This window comes from Pecten maximus, chromosome 8 (genome assembly GCF_902652985.1).
Source record: "Pecten maximus chromosome 8, xPecMax1.1, whole genome shotgun sequence".
NCBI lineage: Eukaryota > Metazoa > Mollusca > Bivalvia > Pectinida > Pectinidae > Pecten > Pecten maximus.
In genome coordinates, this window is record NC_047022.1 from 25,500,155 (window position 1) to 25,523,641 (window position 23,487).

General features: G+C 35.3%; 1 protein-coding gene across 3 annotated transcripts in view; it reads left to right on the forward strand.

The window, feature by feature from the left end:
- The first annotated feature begins 1,398 nt into the window (after window positions 1–1,398).
- LOC117332954 (eukaryotic translation initiation factor 3 subunit C-like) overlaps window positions 1,399–23,487 on the forward strand; it is a 40,891-nt gene continuing 18,802 nt past the window's right edge. For all 3 annotated transcript variants that reach the window (XM_033892041.1, XM_033892043.1, XM_033892042.1), the window contains exons 1-20: window positions 1,399–1,578; window positions 2,260–2,377; window positions 2,648–2,713; window positions 5,525–5,601; window positions 6,010–6,125; window positions 9,295–9,420; window positions 9,776–9,812; window positions 10,024–10,106; window positions 11,655–11,776; window positions 12,122–12,233; window positions 12,624–12,886; window positions 14,854–14,950; window positions 15,149–15,261; window positions 15,636–15,783; window positions 16,532–16,564; window positions 18,566–18,766; window positions 19,643–19,768; window positions 20,603–20,756; window positions 21,482–21,675; window positions 22,400–22,603. In XM_033892041.1, coding sequence (XP_033747932.1) covers window positions 2,274–2,377; window positions 2,648–2,713; window positions 5,525–5,601; window positions 6,010–6,125; window positions 9,295–9,420; window positions 9,776–9,812; window positions 10,024–10,106; window positions 11,655–11,776; window positions 12,122–12,233; window positions 12,624–12,886; window positions 14,854–14,950; window positions 15,149–15,261; window positions 15,636–15,783; window positions 16,532–16,564; window positions 18,566–18,766; window positions 19,643–19,768; window positions 20,603–20,756; window positions 21,482–21,675; window positions 22,400–22,603 — 2,376 coding nt within the window. In that variant the 5' untranslated portion in view covers window positions 1,399–1,578; window positions 2,260–2,273. The remainder of the gene's footprint in view (window positions 1,579–2,259; window positions 2,378–2,647; window positions 2,714–5,524; window positions 5,602–6,009; window positions 6,126–9,294; window positions 9,421–9,775; window positions 9,813–10,023; window positions 10,107–11,654; window positions 11,777–12,121; window positions 12,234–12,623; window positions 12,887–14,853; window positions 14,951–15,148; window positions 15,262–15,635; window positions 15,784–16,531; window positions 16,565–18,565; window positions 18,767–19,642; window positions 19,769–20,602; window positions 20,757–21,481; window positions 21,676–22,399; window positions 22,604–23,487) is intronic.

Here is a 23,487-nt window from a genome sequence, read left to right on the forward strand (position 1 = left end):
GCAGGGGCGGGGCATCTTTTGCTTTAGAATGCGGCTTACCTGCTGACCTCATTCAATCTCAGAGAGATTGGCGTAGTGATGCCTATAAACGATATTTGGACCCCTCCTTGTCATTACGTCTCAAAGTGGCCTGTACCTTGGGGAAGGCAGTGTTAAATAATGTAGGTTCTACTAAGAGATAGGCTGCATCTTTGTTTGTGTGTAACATTATAGGCAGTGGTATATAAACTGTACATCTTTTGCCACTGGAAATTTTAAAGACTTGGACAATATGTGTTATGGACATCCCACATGTTAACTTGTGCATTATTTCAATCCTGTGTGGTCTGGACAGTAAAAGTGTTACATGTACCAGGCTGACCATCACTTTTGTGAAATTGTGTAGTGTCTCTATATGGACAATGCAGACCTACAATTCAATATCGTGAGGATGTATTAGGATGTAACCAGTGACATTTTAATCGTTCAATGTACTATTTGTTTCACTTTTTGTTTTTTTATGCATGATGCTTACTACCTTGATCCTACCTACTACTATTTAGACAGGTTTGGGCTTTTATTTTGAAGACCAATATTTCATAATTTGTGGACTATGTTGTCCACAGCTTCATATTATGTATATTGTTACATAACATTACATAATCATTAAATATTGGTTATTTCTGGCCCAAACCTGTGTTTGAGTTTAATTTGTTTGTATTCTACAGTAAGTCTGATTAGTAAAACAGAAGTTCGAGATGAATTAAGGTGCCATTTCATCAGTAATTTGGGTATAAATGTCATTATGTATCTACATTGTTCATCAGACCTCAATTTAACTTATATTTTATTGGGAAGTGCATTTACAACGAATCGTCAAACGTATGGCAATAAACAAGCCGTTGTGGGGAAAAAGAGGCATGTATTAATGTTGATAATAGATAGTTGATATAAATAAATGGATTATTATTATAAATAACTGAGTTATTAATATCAGTAAATGCCTGTTTTCCCCGCAACAGCTAGACATACAAAGATAAATGTATTGGCTATTTCACATTCTCAAATTTAAGATTTCTTTATCAAATGTTAAACATATATGAACTACTTAATTATTATTATCATTAATAAGCCAATGCCCTAATTTAACTTATAAAATAACTAAGCATTTTTATATGGAATTGTTCTGCATGCTATTTGTATTTTAACCGTGTTTATTCTGTTTATGAAATCTTCATAGAACCACAGGCGTCTGCATCTGGTCACAGGGGCTTGGCACGATTTTCCAAATGATAGTCCATATATATATATATATGCTTACATGAATTCTGTTGAATACAGTAAATATAATTAATAGATAAATAAATATACACAATCCGGATTATTTTATTCTTGTTTCTTCCGTTTCGTGTTTAGAACAAACAACGCAAGATTTGATGACGTAGTACACAATCCATGTGGTTACGGCATGCGCCATTTCTCACGACCAAATCGGACATAAATTTATAGCAGCTGTCTATTTTCATCTTCATGAACTGCTTTTTGAAAATAATATTGGATCAGTTAAAGATAAATATTAACACATACATATAACTACAGGTAAGTGTGTCCAATATGCTCGTTTAAGCGATATACAATACATGAGCCGGTGTCCACAAGAAAATGGGGGGGGGGGGGGGTCTGCTGCAATATGTTGGTTATAAGTTGCAATGCTATCGGTGAATAATTAAACTATATATACTGTATATATGCGTTTATTCAGCATTACTTAGAATCGGGTTCAATCACAAAAGAAAAGGCATGTCCCTGTGGTCGGATTACAATATGTTGGTTATAAGTTGCAATGCTATCGGTGAATAATTAAACTATATATACTGTATATATGCGTTTATTCAGCATTACTTAGAATCGGGTTCAATCACAAAAGAAAAGGCATGTCCCTGTGGTCGGATTACAATATGTTGGTTATAAGTTGCAATGCTATCGGTGAATAATTAAACTATATATACTGTATATATGCGTTTATTCAGCATTACTTAGAATCGGGTTCAATCACAAAAGAAAAGGCATGTCCCTGTGGTCGGATTACGCCTTTGCTATATTGACGTGGGTATGTGAACTAGCTGATGATTATCTTGTGGTATGATAATTAATATGTATGTTTTAATATTCTAGTTTTTGTTATCCTGCCAGTGCCAGGTATTTATGCGTCCTGGACTAAAATGAAAAGAACTTGTTTTGCTGCAGTTTAATCGTAAAAAATATGTATTGAATTCACAGAAATCTAGATAATCATGGCGGGACGTTTCTTCCGAGGATCGGACTCCGAGTCTGACAGTTCCAGTGATAGTGATGAGCCAACATTCGCACCGCAGAAAGAAAGGCCTATGCGGCCTGCGTAAGTGTTGATTTTAAATGTAACTTAGTTAAGATTTTATTCTACACTGAAGAGTTGAGAATAGAGTACAGTAGGTTGAAATTGATTTGAATACAAGATAATTAAAAATGTCCCTATTTAAGATAGATATTTTCACAATCTTCAGTGATGGAGAGATGAAGGAGACATAGATATAAGTGGATGATGTGCTGTTATTTTTGAAGTGAACAAAAATATATCAAAATAGAAAGCCATATTTTATGAACAAATGATTGGTTTTGTTGGTTCCAGTGGTTTCCAGTTGAGTGACGATGAAGAGGAACAGACTCGAGTTGTACGCAGTGCTAAAGACAAAAGGTATATTAAAGCCTCATACTTTCAAATAACCTACAATTTTAGTTGCACAAATGTATAAATGACAATTCAAGATGCTCATTCACTTCCTCCTAACATTAAAATGACCATTGAACTGGACGCTTATAACCAGGAGAATCCTTTCAACATCAATGTATAAAGATAACCCGCCACTTTTATTGCAAGATTTAATTTTGTCATGGAGCCGAGAACAACTTGAGGCTACAACAACGTACACTACACATAAACTACACGCATGGCCATTGTTTATAATTACATATTGAGTATATGTGAACTTGTCTAATAATTCTTTCATTTGAACATATTAGCAAAATATTCTCGTAATAACTGATCATGTAAACAAACATGCATCTAAATACTTACTTTTTAGCTTTCTCCTCGAAGAAGAGGGAGAGCTAATGTTGTCACTCAGGTGTCGGCGATGGTTTTTTTTTTATGTTATGTTTTTGGTGCAAGTGTTGAAAGGCATAGTAATTTATGGTAATATGATCCCTGTGGGGGTAAAACTATCCTTTGTCGGAGTTCAACTAAAAGATTTTTTGGGGAAAAAACAGATTTTTGAAAGCTTTTGGACTTTGAACATTTTTGCGTTTTTGGTGCAAATGTTGAAAGGTATGAATACATCACTTTATAATTGTACTAGGGTGCTGATATTTGGCAATTGAGTCCCTCTAGATTTAAACTATCCCCTGCCGGAGTTAAACTTAAAGAATTAAAAAAAACAACAGATTTTTCAAATTTTTGGACTTAGAATATTTCTGCGTAAAGATTTTGGTGCAAGTGTCAAAAGGTTTTAATACATCACTTTATAATTGTACTAGGGTTCTGATATTTGGCAATAGAGCCCCTATGGAGTTAGACAATCCCTTCCTGGAGTAAAACTAAAAAAATGTTTTTTTTTCTTTTTAAATCTGTGTTTTTTAGCCCACCATCATCACATGGTGGGCTATTCAAATCGCCCTGCGTCTGTGGTCTGTCATCCCTCTGTCCGTCCGTAAATAATTCTTGTTATCGCTATTTCTCAGAAAGTACTGAAGGGATCTTTCTCAAATTTCATATGTAGGTTCCCCTTGTGCCTAGTTATGCATATTGTATTTTGAGACCATTTGGAAAACAACATTGCCGACAGGCAGCCATCTTGTATTTTGACAATTGAAGTTTGTTATCGCTATTTCTCAGAAAGTACGGAAGGGATCTTTCTAAAATTTAATATGTAGGTTCCCCTTGGTCCTTAGCTATGCATATTGCATTTTGGAACCAGTCATAAAACAACATGGCCGAAAGGCAGCCATCTTGGATTTTGACAATTGATGTTTGTTTTCACTATTTTACAGAAGATATACTGAAGGGATCTTTCTCAAATTTCATATGTAGGTTCCCCTTGGTCCCTCGTATTGCATTTTGGGACCAATCTGAAAACAACATGGCCAACAGACAAGTCATTATCGCTAACTTTCAAATTTCATATATAGGTTCCCCTTGTTTGAAAATGTTTCTCAATTATACAGATTAGTAAAAGGAAGGGAACAATAGAAAGAATATCAATCTGACATGGAATCTATAAAGATCATTCAATGGTGGGCGCCAAGGGATCTCTTGTTTGTTTTTTGTTTTTAAATCTTTGGACTTTCTGTAACTTTATGTTGCGAGTGTTGAAAGGCATAGTAATATATGTTATTAGGTTCCCTGTTGGGGTTAAACTATCCCTTGCCGGAGTTTAATTGAAAGATTTTTTTGGGGAAAAAACAGTTTTTTAGAAATTTGTTGTGCAAGTGTTGAAAGCTATTAACAAATCACTTATGATTGTACTAGGGTGCTGATATTTGGTAAAAGAGTCCCTATGGAGTTACACTATCCCTTCTTGGAGTGAAACTGAAAAAAAAACAATGTGAAAATGCTCACATGTACATTAGACAATTTATACCGGTCCATATTTTTCAAGGGAGGCAACTCTCATTAGGATAATATTTTATCAAAAAAATTAAGAAATATGTCCAAAAGCAATAACATTTGTACTCCATATATTCATTTAATCTACAACAGCATAGCTTGTCTCTCGAATGTTTGTCAATAAATAATTTATATATATATAAATTGTTATGGTTTTGAAAATTGCATGAATTCACAAAACATAATTATAATCTGATCAAGTAAACAATATACCGTATTTATTCTAATAAACGCCCCCACCCTAATAAACGCCCCCCCCCCCCTTTTTTTGGATAGAAAAATACCTCAATTCGAGAAAAAGAACTTACCGTGGCACAGTTATATATCCATCCATGTGTGTCCAGAGGTAATTATTTAAAGGATATCCAACATAAAACTAACACAAACCACAAAACAAAGTTTCAGTAACTATATACACAGTATCACTATATGTTTCATGGTGTGAAATGGATACATACAACAGATCTCACAACTTACAGACTCTGAAATTTTGATCTCCATTAAAAGCCCCCCCCCCTTGGAAAAATTTCACGCCCCCGGGGCGTTTATTAGAATAAATACGGTAAATGTTATTAATGCAATTTGCGAAACCATTCCAATTAATATATTTTAATTATTTATTGACAAACATTTGCGAGACGAGCTATGCTGTTCTCCAACAGCTCTTGTATTCTCCAAACTAAACATGAAAAACAACTAACTTCCTGTGATGGACACATGAAATTACTAAAACTCAAAAACGACAGATTCTTGATATTCACTGGATGATTAGTAATATGTAATGTGTGTGAAATATATGTGTTTTGTTTAAATATAAGTGCATCATTGAAAATTATTTTGTAGGTATGAAGAACTGCGAAAGATCATTAAGTTAATAGGTAACCACAAAAAGATCAAGGATATGTCCAAAGTATTGTCAGGTGAGTATCGTCGGTATGATTCGAAAATCAGTATTTAAGAAAAACCTAGCTGCAAGTAATGATGATATACCTTATTCATCCCCCAAATGAAGCCTCTGCTAGCAAATAAAACCACCTCTTCATTTTTGCCGATTCATTAATTTTGAAAATAGTATTTTAAAGTGTTCACAAGTAATAATCTTAATGCTAACTGTTCCATTTATGGTGCTAAGACTTAGGGAGCTTATATGAAAATAAATACGGTAAACCCAAGTGCTAGTTTTCCGTTGTTTAACTAATGAGATTTTGTTATAAGTGAAAAAAAAAAGAGAATATGATAGAAATAGTGGATTATGTCAGCACCATACGCCATAGTTACAAAGAATCAAAATTTACAGACAAGAATTGACAGATTTTGTTTGTATTCAGGGTTTGAGGACCTAGGCCGTGCTTACGACAAAGCAAAGAAGGTAGTGGATAAAGAAGGTGGGACTCCACGGTTCTACATCCGAAGTCTGTCAGAGTTAGACGAATTTGTTAATGAGGTAATCTTTCACATACTCAACACATTCCCAAAAGTGTTCTATAACTTAATCATTTGATGTCACATTCTCTGTATCTTCACTTTATTTCCAAATGTTATTTGTATGTCATTTAAAAGATGATAAAACATGAGGATGATACAATCTAAGCATGATTGTTAAAATCTGTCTGACACCAGAGACAACCAGTTTCTGTATAAATGCTAAATGTTAGTGTACTTGGCTGGACAAAATAGAAATTCTACTTTTCTGTTCTACTAACCAAGGCAAGTACTCTGAAGAAATGTGCATATCCCTTGTTTTTACCTCAGCTGAGGTAAAGATCTGAGGTGTCTGGATCTGTCCCTTCCCAGGGTGGTCTGCATTTCTCAGGTGTTTTTAGATTGTGTTGTCATGATTGTGTCCGTGAGTGAAACACTTACCCTCAGTTGCTTTGTATAGCATGCAACAGGTCTCCTATATGTTGTTCAATGAGGTAGCCACCAACTACAACAAGCAAACCCCGACTCAAAAAATTCCCTGACTGTTGATGGGGTAATAAACTCGGACAGCTTGTCGAAACTAGTTCATTAAAGACATTTTCTCTGATAACTATGCTTGTTTCACAAATGATATGGTAAGTGATGAAATTTGTAACAGTGTAATTGTTTTTGTTTAGAAATTACCAATCCGAGGCTTTGAAAGTGGTTGCACACTGCAGTATAACCACTTTCATAGCCTCTGATTGGTAATTTTGACCCCAACAATTCTGATTTAGCTAACCTTTGACCACAGACTACTTTTACTATCGCTCATTCGGGCTTCGGGCTTCCTTTTCCCTGGTATATATACTGCAGTTTTGGTTGGACGGTGTCACTTTGTACTGATTTTGTTGCCAACAGAACAAAACACTTTCTAATAATTCCACTTACCTAATTGCAAATGACTCCCAAACATAAAATTTTGAAGTTCCATTTTGGAGCACTTGTCTCTTGTCAGTAAACTGATAAACCTAAAAAGATTTCATGTAAACACACCAACATGAAATACACATTCCTTGGCACTCCAGCCTGGATTCTGAAATATTTGTTGAAATGCATGTTATCTTCAATGAATAAATCTCGGGGAGAACTTTTAGCATCACTTTAAACTCTGATAGCATATATATATGCCTAGAGGCCTGAAAGCGCTAGCGATAATGTTTGTGTTGGTTTTCTTTAATTTTTGATATATATATATATATACAGTGCATTCCACTTAATCGGGTATTTCGTTTAATTGGGTAAAATTTCAAAAACCAAAACCATTTTCTCTTAAATCATGTTAAAAAAAATCGTTAAATTGGGTTGGAAACGTCATATTTTTCGGTTATTCTAATAGAACAATCGGGACAAAAAATAGAAATGCTCCGATTTTCACGAAAGTCATCTCGTATTTTTAGACATTTATCAACAAATAGTGTAATTTTGATGGTTAAAATGTCAAAAAACGGTTAAATATTACCTTAAACGGTAATGTTATGTCAGGGTTTTGTCATGTTCAGAACTGTGTTGTTGTTGATTCTGCCTCGTGTGGTTTTTCCCCCCAACAGGAAGTCGACTAAGAATTGTGGGTAAAATTAAATGTTATTTTTAGAGTCAGCAGCAGGCAAAACGTAATGGGGTTTTAAAAGCATAATTAAGCGACTAGACAATTAAACTTTTACGTCTGGGATGTAAAATCTACGAAGCAGAAACCAAAACAATAGGTTTTGACCTGGGTCTGATATTGCTACAGATCGATTGATATCACCGCTTACTGTATGTGGCGAATCCAAAGTGAGGGGTTCGCCACGGGGAAATGTGACGACACCGGTACACAGGTGAGTTAAAAATCAGTAGCGAGCAGTAAAAGGACAGACGCCCGACGTTAGCTCATAATTCCTATTCAGGTAAGGATTAGAACTGGTTAATAAAAGACATTACATTGGATTTCGTGTTGTTTTATCAGTGACTGCCAGTGTCAAGTTCATATAAATTTATACCACAGGAAACGACCTAACTTAAATAAACTCGGTTTCTCCGATCTCTGTGCTTTGGTAATTGGAAATAATATGGAATATTTTAAACTTCAAAGCGAACATAGAAATGTGTCAATGATAAACATAAATGATTTTAGCTGTAATTGTCGGCGAGTCCTTAGATCGTATGTCAAATTAGGAACACATGGATGAAACAGGGATGTATGACTCCCCGATTTGAGGTGCTACGATTGCACTGTGCCGCGAATAAGAAAATCATTAAGGTTTTGTTATTTTAATACACACATTTTTATACAATTAGTAATAGTAATCTGACAATTTGACATCAGTAAAAACACAAACAAAAACACCGTTTATTAACAATAATAACGCAAATATTTTCATCCAAAATCGACCCAAGTCTAACAACCATTACGGACCAAATCCAAGATGGCGACGTGCATTTCGGCTTATCGGGTAAGTCGGTTAATCGGGTAAAAAGTCCCCGCAAATAGGCAACCCGATTAAGCGGAATGCACTGTATACCTACCAAGTCCAGGAAGGGACCAATTATTGAATCTGATAGTGACAATTCTAAGCCTTTTTGATGTTCAACTTCACTGTGTTATCTTTGAATATTTGCGTGGAGTCATTTAAACAAGTGTTCTATTAATAAAACACAGGCACAATAACATTATGTTACTTACAAATATATTTCATTAGGCATTAGTTGTTCATCTAAAAAACATAATACAATTTCCTTCATCATGAGCTATATTTTGTCACATAGTGAATCGGCGCAAAGAATTTAGTTGTTACGTTGGGAGAGTTTGAACTTAGCCTACTTTTTTGTTTATATAAGGGTTAGTTTATCTAATTCTTGCTTCTTAATTCTTTAATTATGTGGGAAATTCATTGTCCATTTTTCCGGTATTATAAATGATGCAGTAGAATTTGAAATTTTATTACAACTTTCATGCTTTAATTTCTTTTTGATGTATTTATTTCACAAAATGATAAATCATGGCTATGAACCTGTAATGATTGCTTATAAACAGTGTTGGAATATATATCCTACCAGTTAATATCCTAACAGAACTGATAACTGTTTGGTTTCTTGAAACTGAAAACACTGTGTGTGTATATATATATATAAATATATCATATAGTGTGCCATTTTCTGATTGCTAACAGTGCTGGGAGGATAGAGAGGCCAGGAAACAGATGAGCAAGAACAATGCCAAAGGTCTGACCACGCTTCGACAAAAGCTCCGAAAATACAATCGCGATTTTGAGGAGCAAATCACCAATTACAGAGAGGTAGGTAATAAGTTTAAGTAGAAGACTGATATAGGCTTTACCTGTTGTCTAATCAAATTGTAATTTTACATTCTGTACAATAAAATTGGTTGAAATGAAGTTGTAATCTGATATTACTGGTTATAAATCTTTGCTGTGGTTTGTTGGTAGTATTTACCCGAGAAGCTGGAGTTGGTTGTAAAGTTATAGGTTAGCATGGTATCTGACCTATTATTGAGAAATTAAATGTACATATTCATGAACTGAGAAGAATGAAATTTGTTCATTTTAAGAAAAATTTATTATTCCTATTTCAATGCTTATTGAATTTTCAAAAAAGAAAAATCTGAACATAACAGTTGTGCATCTGTTGCAGCATCCTGATGAGGGAGATGAGGATGACGAGGAAAGAGGTAAAAAAAACATATGTAATGTAGATTCTTGTAATCTATGTACGATATGCAGTCATATGATTAATAACGCTAATTTGAAATGAAAAGGCTCTATTATAAACTTTTTTTCTTTTTCTTTACATTTTCATTATGAAAGACTTCTTCATAGTCATCTTGATGTTTATGTAACTACCTTTTATCACCAACACGTAGAAATATCTGAATTTTGTAGTGGAGGAGAAGGAGGTGGATACTGAAGAAGTGGCCCCGGCACCTGTTATACCTGAATCTACACCTGCCTTCCAGAAACAGGAGGTACGTAGACACACCTGCTAACTCGTTCATTGCTTCCCCAGAGCTGACCATAATCAAACATTATTTCTATCAATTCATTAATTTAGAATAAAGGTCAGCAATCTAGAAAAAAGAATCAACTTGCATTGAAAGTTATTGTAAATTTTTGCAGTGATATTTTACTTTTAAGTCCTTGGTAGATGTTTTTATGCTAACTATAGCCATAACTATGTGGTCTTCAGTAAGTGTTTAAATAAACATGGATTTGTTTAAATACATAAAGGTAAGATTTTAATAGACATTTTGTGGGATAATAGATACTGTTTTATAAGCCAATCTGAAGGCTTACCATGACCTTCTCCCTGGGTATTAGATTTGCAATGTTGCTAGTTATTACATGTTGTAGTAAACATTAAGGACATTAAATAATTGGCACTTATATTATATATACTTTGTCATTGTATGATAAAGTGTTGTAGATTTGTGCCGACAGTAAACAGAAGGATAATTAGCTACACTGTTATCTCTGTACCAGATGTAGTCAGTCCCCTTCTAACAGATACTTATACAATAATTGTACAATCTTCACGGATTCTTAACAGATAAAAGGTTTTTGCAATATTATTGATATTATATATCTTACTTCAGATTTGATTAAACATTACATTTTATAATTCTTTATCACAACTTAGTACACATTTAAAAATAAAGTTTGCTTTGCATAGTGTATAATATTGTAAGTTCCCAACATGTAAACGTAGTGGTAACTGTATTGACGAGATTTGTGGGGTGCCCTAAGGTCAAACCCTCCAAGTGTCCTAACCTAAATCATACCTATGATTCAGCAAACTGCATATCTTCTGCACTCAAGTAATGAATTTCATACATATTCTTTCAGTATTCTTGTATTATTTGAGAAAAAAATGATATTGAAATTTATTAATGATGGAAAGGAAAATTAAAGCAAATTTCTGTATGAAGTTCTTTAGTGAATGTAGTTAATTTTGATCAGCCTGATTAATCAACACTTTATTATTATAAATCTCTATATAGTCTTTCTACATTTGATCATTAATAAATCTGTAGGATATCATTATTGTTAATTTATGCTTACGGGATGATTATAGACCTGCTCATTTCTTGACTAGTCTTTCCATTATGAAATTCTTCATTATAAATATTAAATTTACATGTTCTTCTTTTAAATCATCAACATTAATTTTATTTAATAGTCTGAAATTGAAGATGGAAATCAAGGTTGATATATTGGAAAATGAACAAATGCAGGGAGGTTATTCTTTAAATACATTGGCACTTATATTATATATACTTTGTCATTGTATGATAAAGTGTTGTAGATTTGTGCCGACAGTAAACAGAAGGATAATTAGCTACACTGGTGTCTCTGTACCAGATGTAGTCAGTCCCCTTCTGACAGTTACTTATACAATAATTGTACAATCTTCACGGATTCTTAATAGATGGTTGTCACAAAATTTTCAGATATTAGTATTGTGTATAAATCCTATGAACTTGATTTATAAAAATATTGTTCTGTTTTGTTTCTAGGGTGATGATCTTGATGACGATGATCTTAGTGACTGGAGCTCCTCAGAAACAGACTCATCATCATCAGATGATGAAATGGAAGTTGGACCAGGAGGTTACACACTTGCCATGTTCTTGAAAAAGTAAGGAGTATATGATATTAATAGCCCACCATCTGATGACTGCATGTTATTCAAATCACTCTTTGTCCATCATCTTCCTAAAACAATACTTGTTATCACTATTTCTCCAGAAGCACTGAGATGATAATACTCAAACTTCATATGTAGGTTCCTCTCGTCAAAGAAACAAAATGGCTGATCATGACAGGCAGCCATATTAGAATTAATTGATGTTAGTTATAATTGTACAGAAAGTTAATAATGAATTTGTTCTCTGACTACCAAGATTGATAGACTATAGTATAGGCAGAAAAATGTAGAGAAAAAGTTCTTACATTCTAGTGAATGATGGAATTCCTTTTTCAGGAAACCTGGAGAGGAAGGCCCAAAGAAGGAAGGAAAGAAAGAGAGAGCGACAAAGAAAGAATCTCGGCCAAAATGGCAACCTGTGAAGAAACCAGCTTATTCGGCTGTTAAGGTATTTATTTTATCCTTTCACAGAATGTTTGGTTTATTTACCCAGTTCAGGTATACAAATTCTGGATGCATTCCAATTGTGTTTTAGTTTTATTGTTTTGTGGATTTTTTTGTGAATCTTTCACAAGTTCATTCTGTTTATTTACAAGATGTTCATTTATTGCAACATGTTTCTGTTGTTTTGAAGCAAAAGCATTTTCCAGGCATAAGTGTTCCTTTAAACATCTGCAAAACTTTGCAAATAACTGAAATATTTGATTATAACCATGGATGTAAAATGGAACAATATTTCTTAAATAAAAAGAGTGGTAGAACTTCAAAATTATTGTAATTTATAATGATGAAATTTCTTGGTTCGTTGTTATTTCAATTTTTTTTCCTACTATTTCAGGAAAAGACAGTTATGTTTGCTAAGGAAGCTGACATCACACATGAAGCTGTCGTAAAGAAACTGGCAGAAATCATAGCTGCCCGAGGAAAGAAAGGAACAGACCGAAGTGAACAGATAGAGCTGCTGAAGGAATTGATGACCATTGCTGATGGCAAAGGTCTGGGACCAGCTATCAGTGTGAAAATTATGTTTCACATCCTGGCCGCCATTTATGACTACAATCCTAACATTGCCACCTGTATGAGGACAGAGATGTGGGAGGTGTATGTATATCACTGAATTCTCAATGATTGTTGATACCTTCGATACAAATATAATTATACCAGTTAAGGAGGTATACTAGCTTAAACTGCCAGATATATCCTCTAATAAGCCCCCTCACCTAGTGTAAAAGTTATTTTTTAAGTTTGTGGATGGCTTATTTGTTAACCAATTCTAGTTTACCATTTTCATTTGTGGGCAGTATACCAGTTAAGGATGTATGCTAGCTTTGCATTAGAGATACTGCCTTAATTATTCCATTTAAGGAGTTTGATGCTTTTAATCTGGCCTTTCCAAGAAAATGTTACTCTAATTGATAATGTCTGCTGTCTTTTCATGATAATACCACTTATTAGTCTCCATATGAAGGTAGGCTTACATAATATGTATGGTGTAATTTAAGATGGATTCAAACATATTAATGAACAAGCAATCAATTGGATTGGATACAAGATCACGCAACTTAATAGAGTCTGTGTTCAAAATGATTGTAGCATTACATCTTCATTTGTCAGAAAGGTAGCATATATCCTGAAGTGTCAATGTCACTGAAAGGTAGCATATATCCTTAAGTGTCAATGTCACTGAAAGGTAGCATGTATCCTTAAGTGTCAATGTCGCTGAACGGTAGCATGTAGCCTTAAGTGTCCATGTCACTGAAAGGTAGCATGTAGCCTTAAGTGTCAATGTCACTGAAAGGTAGCATATATCCTTAAGTGTCCATGTCACTGAAAGGTAGCATGTAGCCTTAAGTGTCAATGTCACTGAAAGGTAGCATGTAGCCTTAAGTGTCCATGTCACTGAAAGGTAGCATATATCCTTAAGTGTCAATGTCACTGAAAGGTGGCATATATCCTTAAGTGTCAATGTCACTGAAAGGTAGCATATATCCTTAAGTGTCCATGCCACTGAAAGGAAGCATATATCCTTAAGTGTCAATGTCACTGAAAGGTAGCATATATCCTTAAGTGTCCATGTCACTGAAAGGTAGCATATATCCTTAAGTGTCAATGTCACTGAAAGGTGGCATATATCCTTAAGTGTCCATGTCACTGAAAGGTAGCATATATCCTTAAGTGTCAATGTCACTGAAAGGTAGCATGTTAGCCTTAAGTGTCCATGTCGCTGAAAGGTAGCATGTATCCTTAAGTGTCAATGTCACTGAAAGGTAGCATGTTAGCCTTAAGTGTCCATGTCACTGAAAGGTAGCATGTATCCTTAAGTGTCAATGTCACTGAAAGGTAGCATGTAGCCTTAAGTGTCCATGTCACTGAAAGGTAGCATGTATCCTTAAGTGTCAATGTCACTGAAAGGTAGCATATATCCTTAAGTGTCCATGTCACTGAAAGGTAGCATATATCCTTAAGTGTCCATGTCACTGAAAGGTAGCATATATCCCTAAGTGTCCATGTCACTGAAAGGTAGCATATATCCTTAAGTGTCCATGTCACTGAAAGGTAGCATATATCCTTAAGGGTCCATGTCACTGAAAGGTAGCATATATCCTTAAGGGTCCATGTCACTGAAAGGTAGCATATATCCTTAAGGGTCCATGTCACTGAAAGGTAGCATATATCCTTAAGTGTCCATGTCACTGAAAGGTAGCATGTATCCTTAAGTGTCCATGTCCCTGAAAGGTAGCATGTATCCTTAAGTGTCCATGTCACTGAAAGGTAGCATGTAGCCTTAAGTGTCCATGTTACTGAAAGGTAGCATATATCCTTAAGTGTCCATGTCACTGAAAGGTAGCATGTATCCTTAAGTGTCCATGTCCCTGAAAGGTAGCATGTATCCTTAAGTGTCCATGTCACTGAAAGGTAGCATGTAGCCTTAAGTGTCCATGTTACTGAAATGTAGCATGTAGCCTTAAGTGTCCATGTCACTGAAAGGTAGCATGTAGCCTTAAGTGTCAATGTCACTGAAAGGTAGCATGTATCCTCAAATTTACGTCTGTGTTCTTTTTTTACAGGTGTCTGAACTTCATCAAAAAGTTGTTGGGTGTCCTTATGGAGAACAGAGATATAGCTATAGGAGATAATATTCTGGAGGAGAGTGAAATCCTTGATGTGAGTAGTATTTTCTTCATAAAGTTCATTATATCAAGATATTAAGAAAATGAGTTTAAGGAATAAATGTGTAACTCAAAATAGTCTTCACATTAATTCATGAATTTGCAAACATTGCCATAATCTTTATAAATTTTAGTAATAATTTTGGACAAAACAGCTGTGACAAAGTATTAATGAATAGATTATTTTGGACAGACATCACCGTATCGAGTGCGAGGCTGTATCCTGACCTTAGTCGAGAGACTGGATGAAGAGTTCACCAAGATGTTACAGGCTTGTGATGCTCACAGTACAGAATATGTTGACAGGTAGGGATCAAAGTTTAGGCTTGTGATGCTCACAGTACAGAATATGTAGACAGGTTGGGGTCAAAGTTTAGGGTTGTGATGCTCACAGTAGGTACTATGTAGACAGGTACTGGTAAAAGTTCATGTGAAGCTATCATATGTAGACAGGTACAGGTCAAAGTTCAGTACAGAAACAGTCTTAAGTTCAGGTCTCGGCAAGAATACACAGGCATTGTGAAGGTTAAAAGTTTGTACCACTCGATACATGAAATTTTAACTGCGAAAATTAAAGGCTTTTGACATTGTGATTTCAAACCTTTTGAAGTATCATTGTTGAAGACATTTCCCATGTCGATATTTTGGATGGACATGATAGAAATCATTGCCGTTTGTAGATTGAAAGACGAATCGATCATGTGTGAAATCCTGGAACAGCTGCAGCAGTACCTTGAGTTCCGATCAGCACCAGATGAGCCGTGTCGAGCAACGTCTGCAGAGCTTTGTCGTATTTACCTCCGTAGAGTGGAGCATACATATTACAAGGTATGTTATTTGTGTTCACAGATCTTCAGACTAGTATCTGCAGGATTGGTTAAAGAATATAGTGATTGTATCCCACTCTCTGACTATTCAAGGTGATTATAGGGACATTGTAGGTACTCTACAAAAATTGATTTGCTGCGTCCATCATTAGTATACCAGAGCCCAACTCAATTTGCACTCTTCTCCTTCTAGAATATAGCTTCCGGTTTGTAGCTCTTCTGCTTCTGGAAGATCTTCTACCTCTTCTGTCTCGAAGCTGGATAAATCTTCCAAGATGGCGGCGACCATGTTTAAGTGTGCGAGTGATGAGTTTCACTAGAGAAGGATTTATGACACATACATGCACATGTTTGTGTCATAGTGTTTGAGAAAACTTAAAAACTTATTTGTTTTGGGTTATGTTCTTCCGGTTTCACTCGATTTATGAATAACGGAATGCAATCTTCTGAGAAGAGTGCAAATCGAGTTGGCCTCTGGTTATTAAGGCTATTCCAGTAAAATATCCATCCAACAGGAGGTTTTATCAAACATGAACCACAGCGAAAATAATTTGCTTAAAAAATACTTTTTTGTACTGTTTAAAGACTTACTGTGAGTAAAAAATTGTAGCAATATATTGAATACTAAATCCTGTGTTTTCCTAATGAAAATAAAGAATATATAACATAAGGTATCCTAAAAATGTAATGGTCATGTTTAAGATTATATTGAATTATATATATAACTTTATCCAAATTGTTTTTTTCAGTTTGATCGTACAATCTTTGACGATAGCTTTGATGTAAGTATAATAGTATTGTAAGTTTAGTACATTATCATATTTGTGTTGCCTCAATAGGGTCTGCCCCCCCCCCCCCTGCTGCAGCCACCCTGCCCATCAGGGTTTTACATAAATTGAGTCATTTCAGATAAAATGTGGCCCCTCTGTATATAATTTGAATGGATTTTCTGGAAAAAGTGGAGTCCATTTCATTTTCTATTCTTCAAAAGGCAATGTGGACGGCTTCAACACAACCAGCTCGAGTTTCCTCTGGCCCTGACACCATGTATATATATGGTGTAGGGCCATAGCGCACTACTATATGAAAACATGGAATTCTCCGACACCGTTTGGTGTCGCTAATATTTTGTGCAAATACAATAAAATCTGGCGTGACATAACATCTACCTTACATATATGGTAAATGAGATATTTATTTACCCAAGAAAACCCATTTAGTCATATCTAGGTGCAGACCTGTCAAGTTTTCATGAACAAAATGCAGGTCATTACTCATAAAAATGCAGGTCATAGCACTCCAATGCGGGTCATTGCGCGTAACGGCATTTCACTTGAAATAAAAACAATAAAACTGAAAAAATTTATCAACATGTGTCATTTAATAAGCATTTCTATGCACACTTCATTCATTTACATGAATGTTTTACATTGTAAGTTGTTGTAGCTGTTTTTGCCATCTTCAAAACATTGGTGGAAGGTTGATAAATCAGCAATCAGTATTTCATTCCTTCAAAAATATTCATCTAAATTTAAAAGAATTATTTTTATAATTAATTGTGAACCACAAGCATTAAAATTTTAGTTTTTCTGTATTATTTTTCAATTCCGGAACTTTTGGTCCGGATTCCGTCTTCATTATTAGTTGCCAAATTGTACTTCCAGCAAGCATAAACAAAGATCGTTTTCACATGTTAAAACCTTTTGCTGTTGTCTTATAAGAACATTTAGGCATAGATTGCAGTAAGTTAACTCTGTGCATCACTATTTCATACTTCAGATGCAGTTTCTATTATTTTTATCAGCATAAATGTCCTTAAAATGTCTTTGAACTGAATGTGCCTCTGGCGACCTAGTTTCCTCGGCTTTAGAATTTTCATTTCAGACACGAAAATAAAGTAGTTTCAATAGCTAATTGTTACGTTTTTAATATATTTCAATATATCCAATTCCACTACAATAATTCTTCTGAATCACATATAACACGGGATTCTGGAAATCCAACATGAAAGTTAAGATAGAGACAATATTTTTTTCATTTGCCCAGGGCAAGTACACCAACATTTTTCACTTGCCCGAACTCAAAAACTACTTGTACCGGGCGTCGGGCAAGTGGATTTTTACACCCCTGAATTTAGTATTAACACTTGCCTGTGCAAGCCTTCGTACACGCCATTTTTGTTGTTGTTGGATTATCTGTTCGGTGTCTCAAATTGTGTTCCTACGCGTCAAAGAAAAAATCCGAGGTAGCTCGAACGAAAACGAGATCTTACTGAAATGCGGGAGATTCAAAACACCCGTCGGGTGCTATTTCTGTCTGCGGGTTATAGACCGATTTCCGGGAGTGACCCGCAAAATGCGGGGCATTTGACAGGTCTGTAGGTGTTTTATTCCGTCAGTATGGACCCTCGCTTTACGCTAGTGTTCTTAAGATACGAGTGGGAAAAAAACACCATTTTCTTAAGGTATGGGTAAAAAAAATAACACCTGTTCAAAAGTTATCTGGAGCACTGTATATTGTTAGCTTTAAGTTTGAAAATTCATCAGCAGTTTGGTAATCATTAGTTCAGAACAATGCAAAGTAAGACCAAAGGTGAAACTGTTTCTTGAAAATATTGATATATTGTTATATTTTTGTACCTGTGTATAGCTCTCAATGTTAACGTTTTGAAATAATGTAATTACATACTGATGATGAAAAGAGCCGCGAGTTCCCAGTTGTCCAGAAGGACAACATTTGCATCAAATTGTTACAATCAATACATGACATTTTGTGTTTAATAGGGAGTGGATACAAGTAAGATCCTGATGGGTGAGCTGTGTAAATACATCTACGCCAAGGATAACACGGATCGTCTGAGGACGCGAGCCATGTTGTGCCAAATATACCACCATGCTCTGCATGACCGCTGGTATCAGGCCCGCGACCTCATGCTCATGTCTCATCTCCAGGACAACATACACCACTCGGATGTCCCAACACAGGTCAGAGGTTATTGTATATTGTCAAATGTATCAGAGTACATATTAATTATACAATTATTGACTTTTGTTGAGGTGTACACGAGACTACCAAACATGAAAGGCAATAACTCTTTTGTAATATGGCCAACTAAAACAAATGAATAAAACATCCTATAACTCCTTTCCAAATCATGTTGACTAAAGTTTTCAAAGTCAGCATGCAGACTGACCTTTGGAACTTTAATATGTCCGGAATAGTTTTGTTGCACCTGAAGTATTTTTCCGGGTGTTCAGCAAGTCTGTTTTCTTCAAAATACCTTTTAATTCCTCTTCGTTTATTGTATCGAAACCTTGTTGGGGTATCTCTTCTGCCATATTGTAAAAGTAACACGTTGTGTGATAGGAGACTTGTTCGTGCTAAAAATAGCATGAACAGGTTCGCAATGCCTGGGGAATATCCCAGCTGAGTTACTTTTTGATAGGTTCTTGTGAGGAAAAAAGGAAATTGGTCAATGAAAATTAAGCAAACACTCCAGCCATATTACAATGTGTATTGTCAATATTTATCAGAATTTATATGTTATTGTATATTGTTAATATGTATCGGAGTTCATGTCATATGTGACCTTCCAAGGAGAATTGGTAGGTCATTATAATCGATATGATAATGGGTTGGTGGAAAGCAATCGTCCATATCTCTTATTTATGTTTATGAAAGTGAAAGCATAACAATGTAAGGTATTTTCTTTTAAATTCATTTATTTACCCTGTGAGTTGCTCTCCTGAGAAGTGGACATCTGTTTTTCACATGAATGTTGTAGATCCAATGACTTCCACATAAATAGATATACATTTGGTGTGTATGTTAAGGTGGAACATATGACTTTCCTTCTATAGATCCTGTACAACAGAACTATGGTACAACTCGGTCTGTGTGCCTTCAGACAGGGAATGACACGGGATGCCCACAATGCTCTAGTCGATATACAAAGTGGAGGCCGTGCCAAGGAGCTTCTGGCACAGGTAAGGTGGCACTTCAGTCAATATTATGTGAGAAACTTTTCAGTTGAGACTGTATTGCTGTAACAGTGTAGATGTTGCAGGGAATTATACAATATATTTGATTTCAAGAATTTCCTAGTAGATCTACTTAAAATATTTTTGTATGGAATATACACACATTGACATTAATAATTATGAGAATATGCATGCATGAACTTTTTGGTTCTATTTTCTACATATTCTGAATATTGATAATTTATGTATACCACACTGCTTTTGCATCCTACCACACTAATATTGAAATAAATATCAATTGACCATGACATCAGTGACACTGCCAGCAGACAACTAGTCAGTATTGACTTTGTAGGCATAAATCTTCAGATATTTTCACTGGAGGTAGCCACAGATTAATATATCTTTACTCAGATAAATTCTGTAACTAAGAGGAACAGATAAGATCACCCTGAATACAATTGGATGAACAAACTTGCAGCTCTAAAATGCTTGGAATACAAAGTTTTGTTGTTATCAATCATCAATTATGGGTATCCTGAAAAGTATATAAAATTGTTGTAAAAAAAAACTGAATTTAGGTGTCGGGAAAATAATGGGTAGTGGTTGTAAACATATATTTTCACTAATGTTAATTTGATGCTTTGCATATTGGAAACCATTGAATATTTCATTGTTTACTTTAAGCTCACCCCTCTGATTGGAGCTGGAGGCTATATTTCGACCCTTAGGGCTTTGCTGGAAAAAATACAGCATTGTACCAGCCATTTTTGTTATGTTTCTTCGCCATGTCAAAGGTTAAGGGATATCAATATATTAATGGTTTTTTTTACACACCAGGGACTGTTGCTACAAAGGCAGCATGAGAGGACTCCAGAACAGGAGAAGATTGAGAAGCGACGTCTATTACCGTATCATATGCACATCAACTTGGAGCAGTTGGAGTGTGTTTACCTGGTGTCGGCCATGCTGATGGAGATTCCCTACATGGCAGGTACATACAAGTTGATCAACCATTTACTATAGTCAGGCTCTTCCGTACAATTACAAAATTTATAAGCAACAACCAATCACTGCCGTGCTTCCAAATAGTGATGCATGCGTAGGTGATATCTAGTTGATGTGGTCAGACCAAAGTGAATTTGGTGGATAAGCCTAGACATGTGCATAATAACGTCTTGTTTCTCTACACATTCAGTTCACATGTAACCAAAGTGAGTTTGCTCCTTCAATAGTTAGATCACTCGTTCAATATTTAGACCACAGTCAATACATTTTCTAGTCAAACACACTCAGTGGATGGGTTACAAGACTTACTTAAAAGTGAAAGAAATACAAATGTCATATAAATGTCAGATGTTAAAAGATCAAATAGGTTAACTTGAATTGAACACATTTTAATTTGCATAAAAGGTAGGATTCCAGGTAAAATAAGTCTACATAGCATGTGTAGACAAGGTGAAAGGTCATTTATAAAAGACAATATAAGAAAACTTTATTGAATCAGGTATGGAATTCAAATTAAAACTACCAGAATAGTAGATATGATCTCTATGTATAACTGACGCAAGTATATAATGAGAGTCAATCCGTAATACAACTTATAGAAAGTAAAAGTTCAGGTTTTCTTCAACTGCAATGAAAATAGGTTCAATCATTTATGTTGTTACATTTCACATATACTGAATAGGAATCCTTATATATGTTTACAATAAACAGCTCATGAAATGGATGCACGTCGACGTATGATCAGTAAGAATTTCCATCACGTTTTACGGATGAGTGAGCGACAGACACTGACAGGACCGCCAGAGAGTATGCGAGAGCATGTTGTGGCTGCTTCTAAGGCCATGAAGACAGGAAACTGGAAAGAGTGCAAGAACTTCATCATTAATGAGAAGATGAGCACTAAGGTATAGAATAATTTGTAACTAACGGAAATTTGTGAAGCTTGTGTACTCTCAATACCTAGGGCTGTTTTCGATCATCGTGGTCCAAACATTTAAGTTGTTCGTTTCTGAAATAAGGAGGGACCTGGTTGTTTTTTGTTGTTTACAGACAAGCCTTGACAAAGGCTTTTAAGCCTACATTCACATTTGCATATTTGCAAAATATATGCCTGGAATATTACATTTAAAAACAGACAAACTGGGTTCTCCTCATAAACGAACAGGCCCATGGACTCCATAATGGTCTGTGGAGCCTTGATTAATATGTAACTTCTGTAGATTGATGATATGTGTTTGTGTCAAAATTTATTCAAATCGGAAATGATTGATAGAATTAGATATTGATTATAAAGATTAATAAGACTTTTGTCATTCAGCTGTTTCTTTCTATTAATATACATACTTGCTGGTACATGTAGTTTCACGAGGGAAATTGTGTACATTCAAATTTTCGAGCATCAGAAATTGTATTTATGAATCTTTTGTCAATCTAATTCCTTAAAACTACATATTTCAAATTGGTTTTCCTGGTGGACTTATTAATGAAATTTTCAAGAGTATGAACAATAAAAAGTTTTGCTGATAATTTGTCAAGATTTAGGGTAAAAATTTTGAGGGGTTTAGAGGGAAGTTTTGGTTTTCCTTTGTGAACATGACAGTTGTTTACAGAATCATCACTTGTTTGTAGGTTTGGGATCTCTTCTTTAAACCATTGAAAGTGCAGGAGATGATCACTACAAAGATCCAGGAAGAAAGTCTACGTACCTACCTGTTTACATACAGTAGTGTCTACGATTCCCTCAGCCTTTTTACGCTGGCTAACATGTTCGAGCTGGAACGCACAGTCGTTCACTCCATCATCAGCAAGATGATCCTTAATGAGGAACTCATGGTAAGGCACATTTCTATCAAATTCTCAAAATGTTTCTTCTCAGTTTTCTTAGAAATTGTTGAAACTTTCCTGATTTTGTTGATCAGTGCAGGATATATTTGAACTTTATTAGTCCCCTACCGGTGAAACCAGGGGGACTATATATAGGTTTCCTCACCATCCGTCTTTTCCCATTTGCTTCAAATCACTACTGGTCAAAAAGTTCTTTATGGATTTGAACTCAATTGGGTCAGAAACATCCTTTGGGGAAGGCGAACAGATTTTGCATTAATGACAAATTTTGACCCCTAAAGGGCCAGATGGGTGGGATCAAATAGGGGAAATAGAGGTAATTTCTTTATATCGCTACTTGTCAAAAAGTTCTCACTGGATTTTGACCAGGTTTGGTCAGACACATCCTTGGCAGAAGGGGATCAGAGTTTTGCATAAATGTTGACTCTGACCCACAAGGGGCTGGAGAGGTGGGGCCCAATAGGGGAAATTGAGGCAATTCCTTTACATCGCTACTAGTCATAAAGTTTTTGATGTATTTGAACCCAATTTGGTCAGAAACATCCTTGGGGAAGGGGAAAAGATTTTGTATAAAGGGGAAGAGGAAAGGATTTTGTATAAACAGTGACTCTGTTATTTGTTCCAGTTGCCATTAGAAATAATACAAGCTTGGATAGAATTATCAGTATGGGATGTCTTGAATAGTACGTGCTATAATGGCATGGACTGACCCCCAGAGACTTGAGGGGCAGGGCCAAAATGGGTCAAATTGACAAAAAAATTAAAATTCCTCTTCTCAGGACCTCAAATATTCTTCATCAGTGGAAGTGTCTTAAGGTGGTCTAGCAAAATTGTGAATTTCATGACCCTGGTGTGTCGCGTTTGCACCTGTT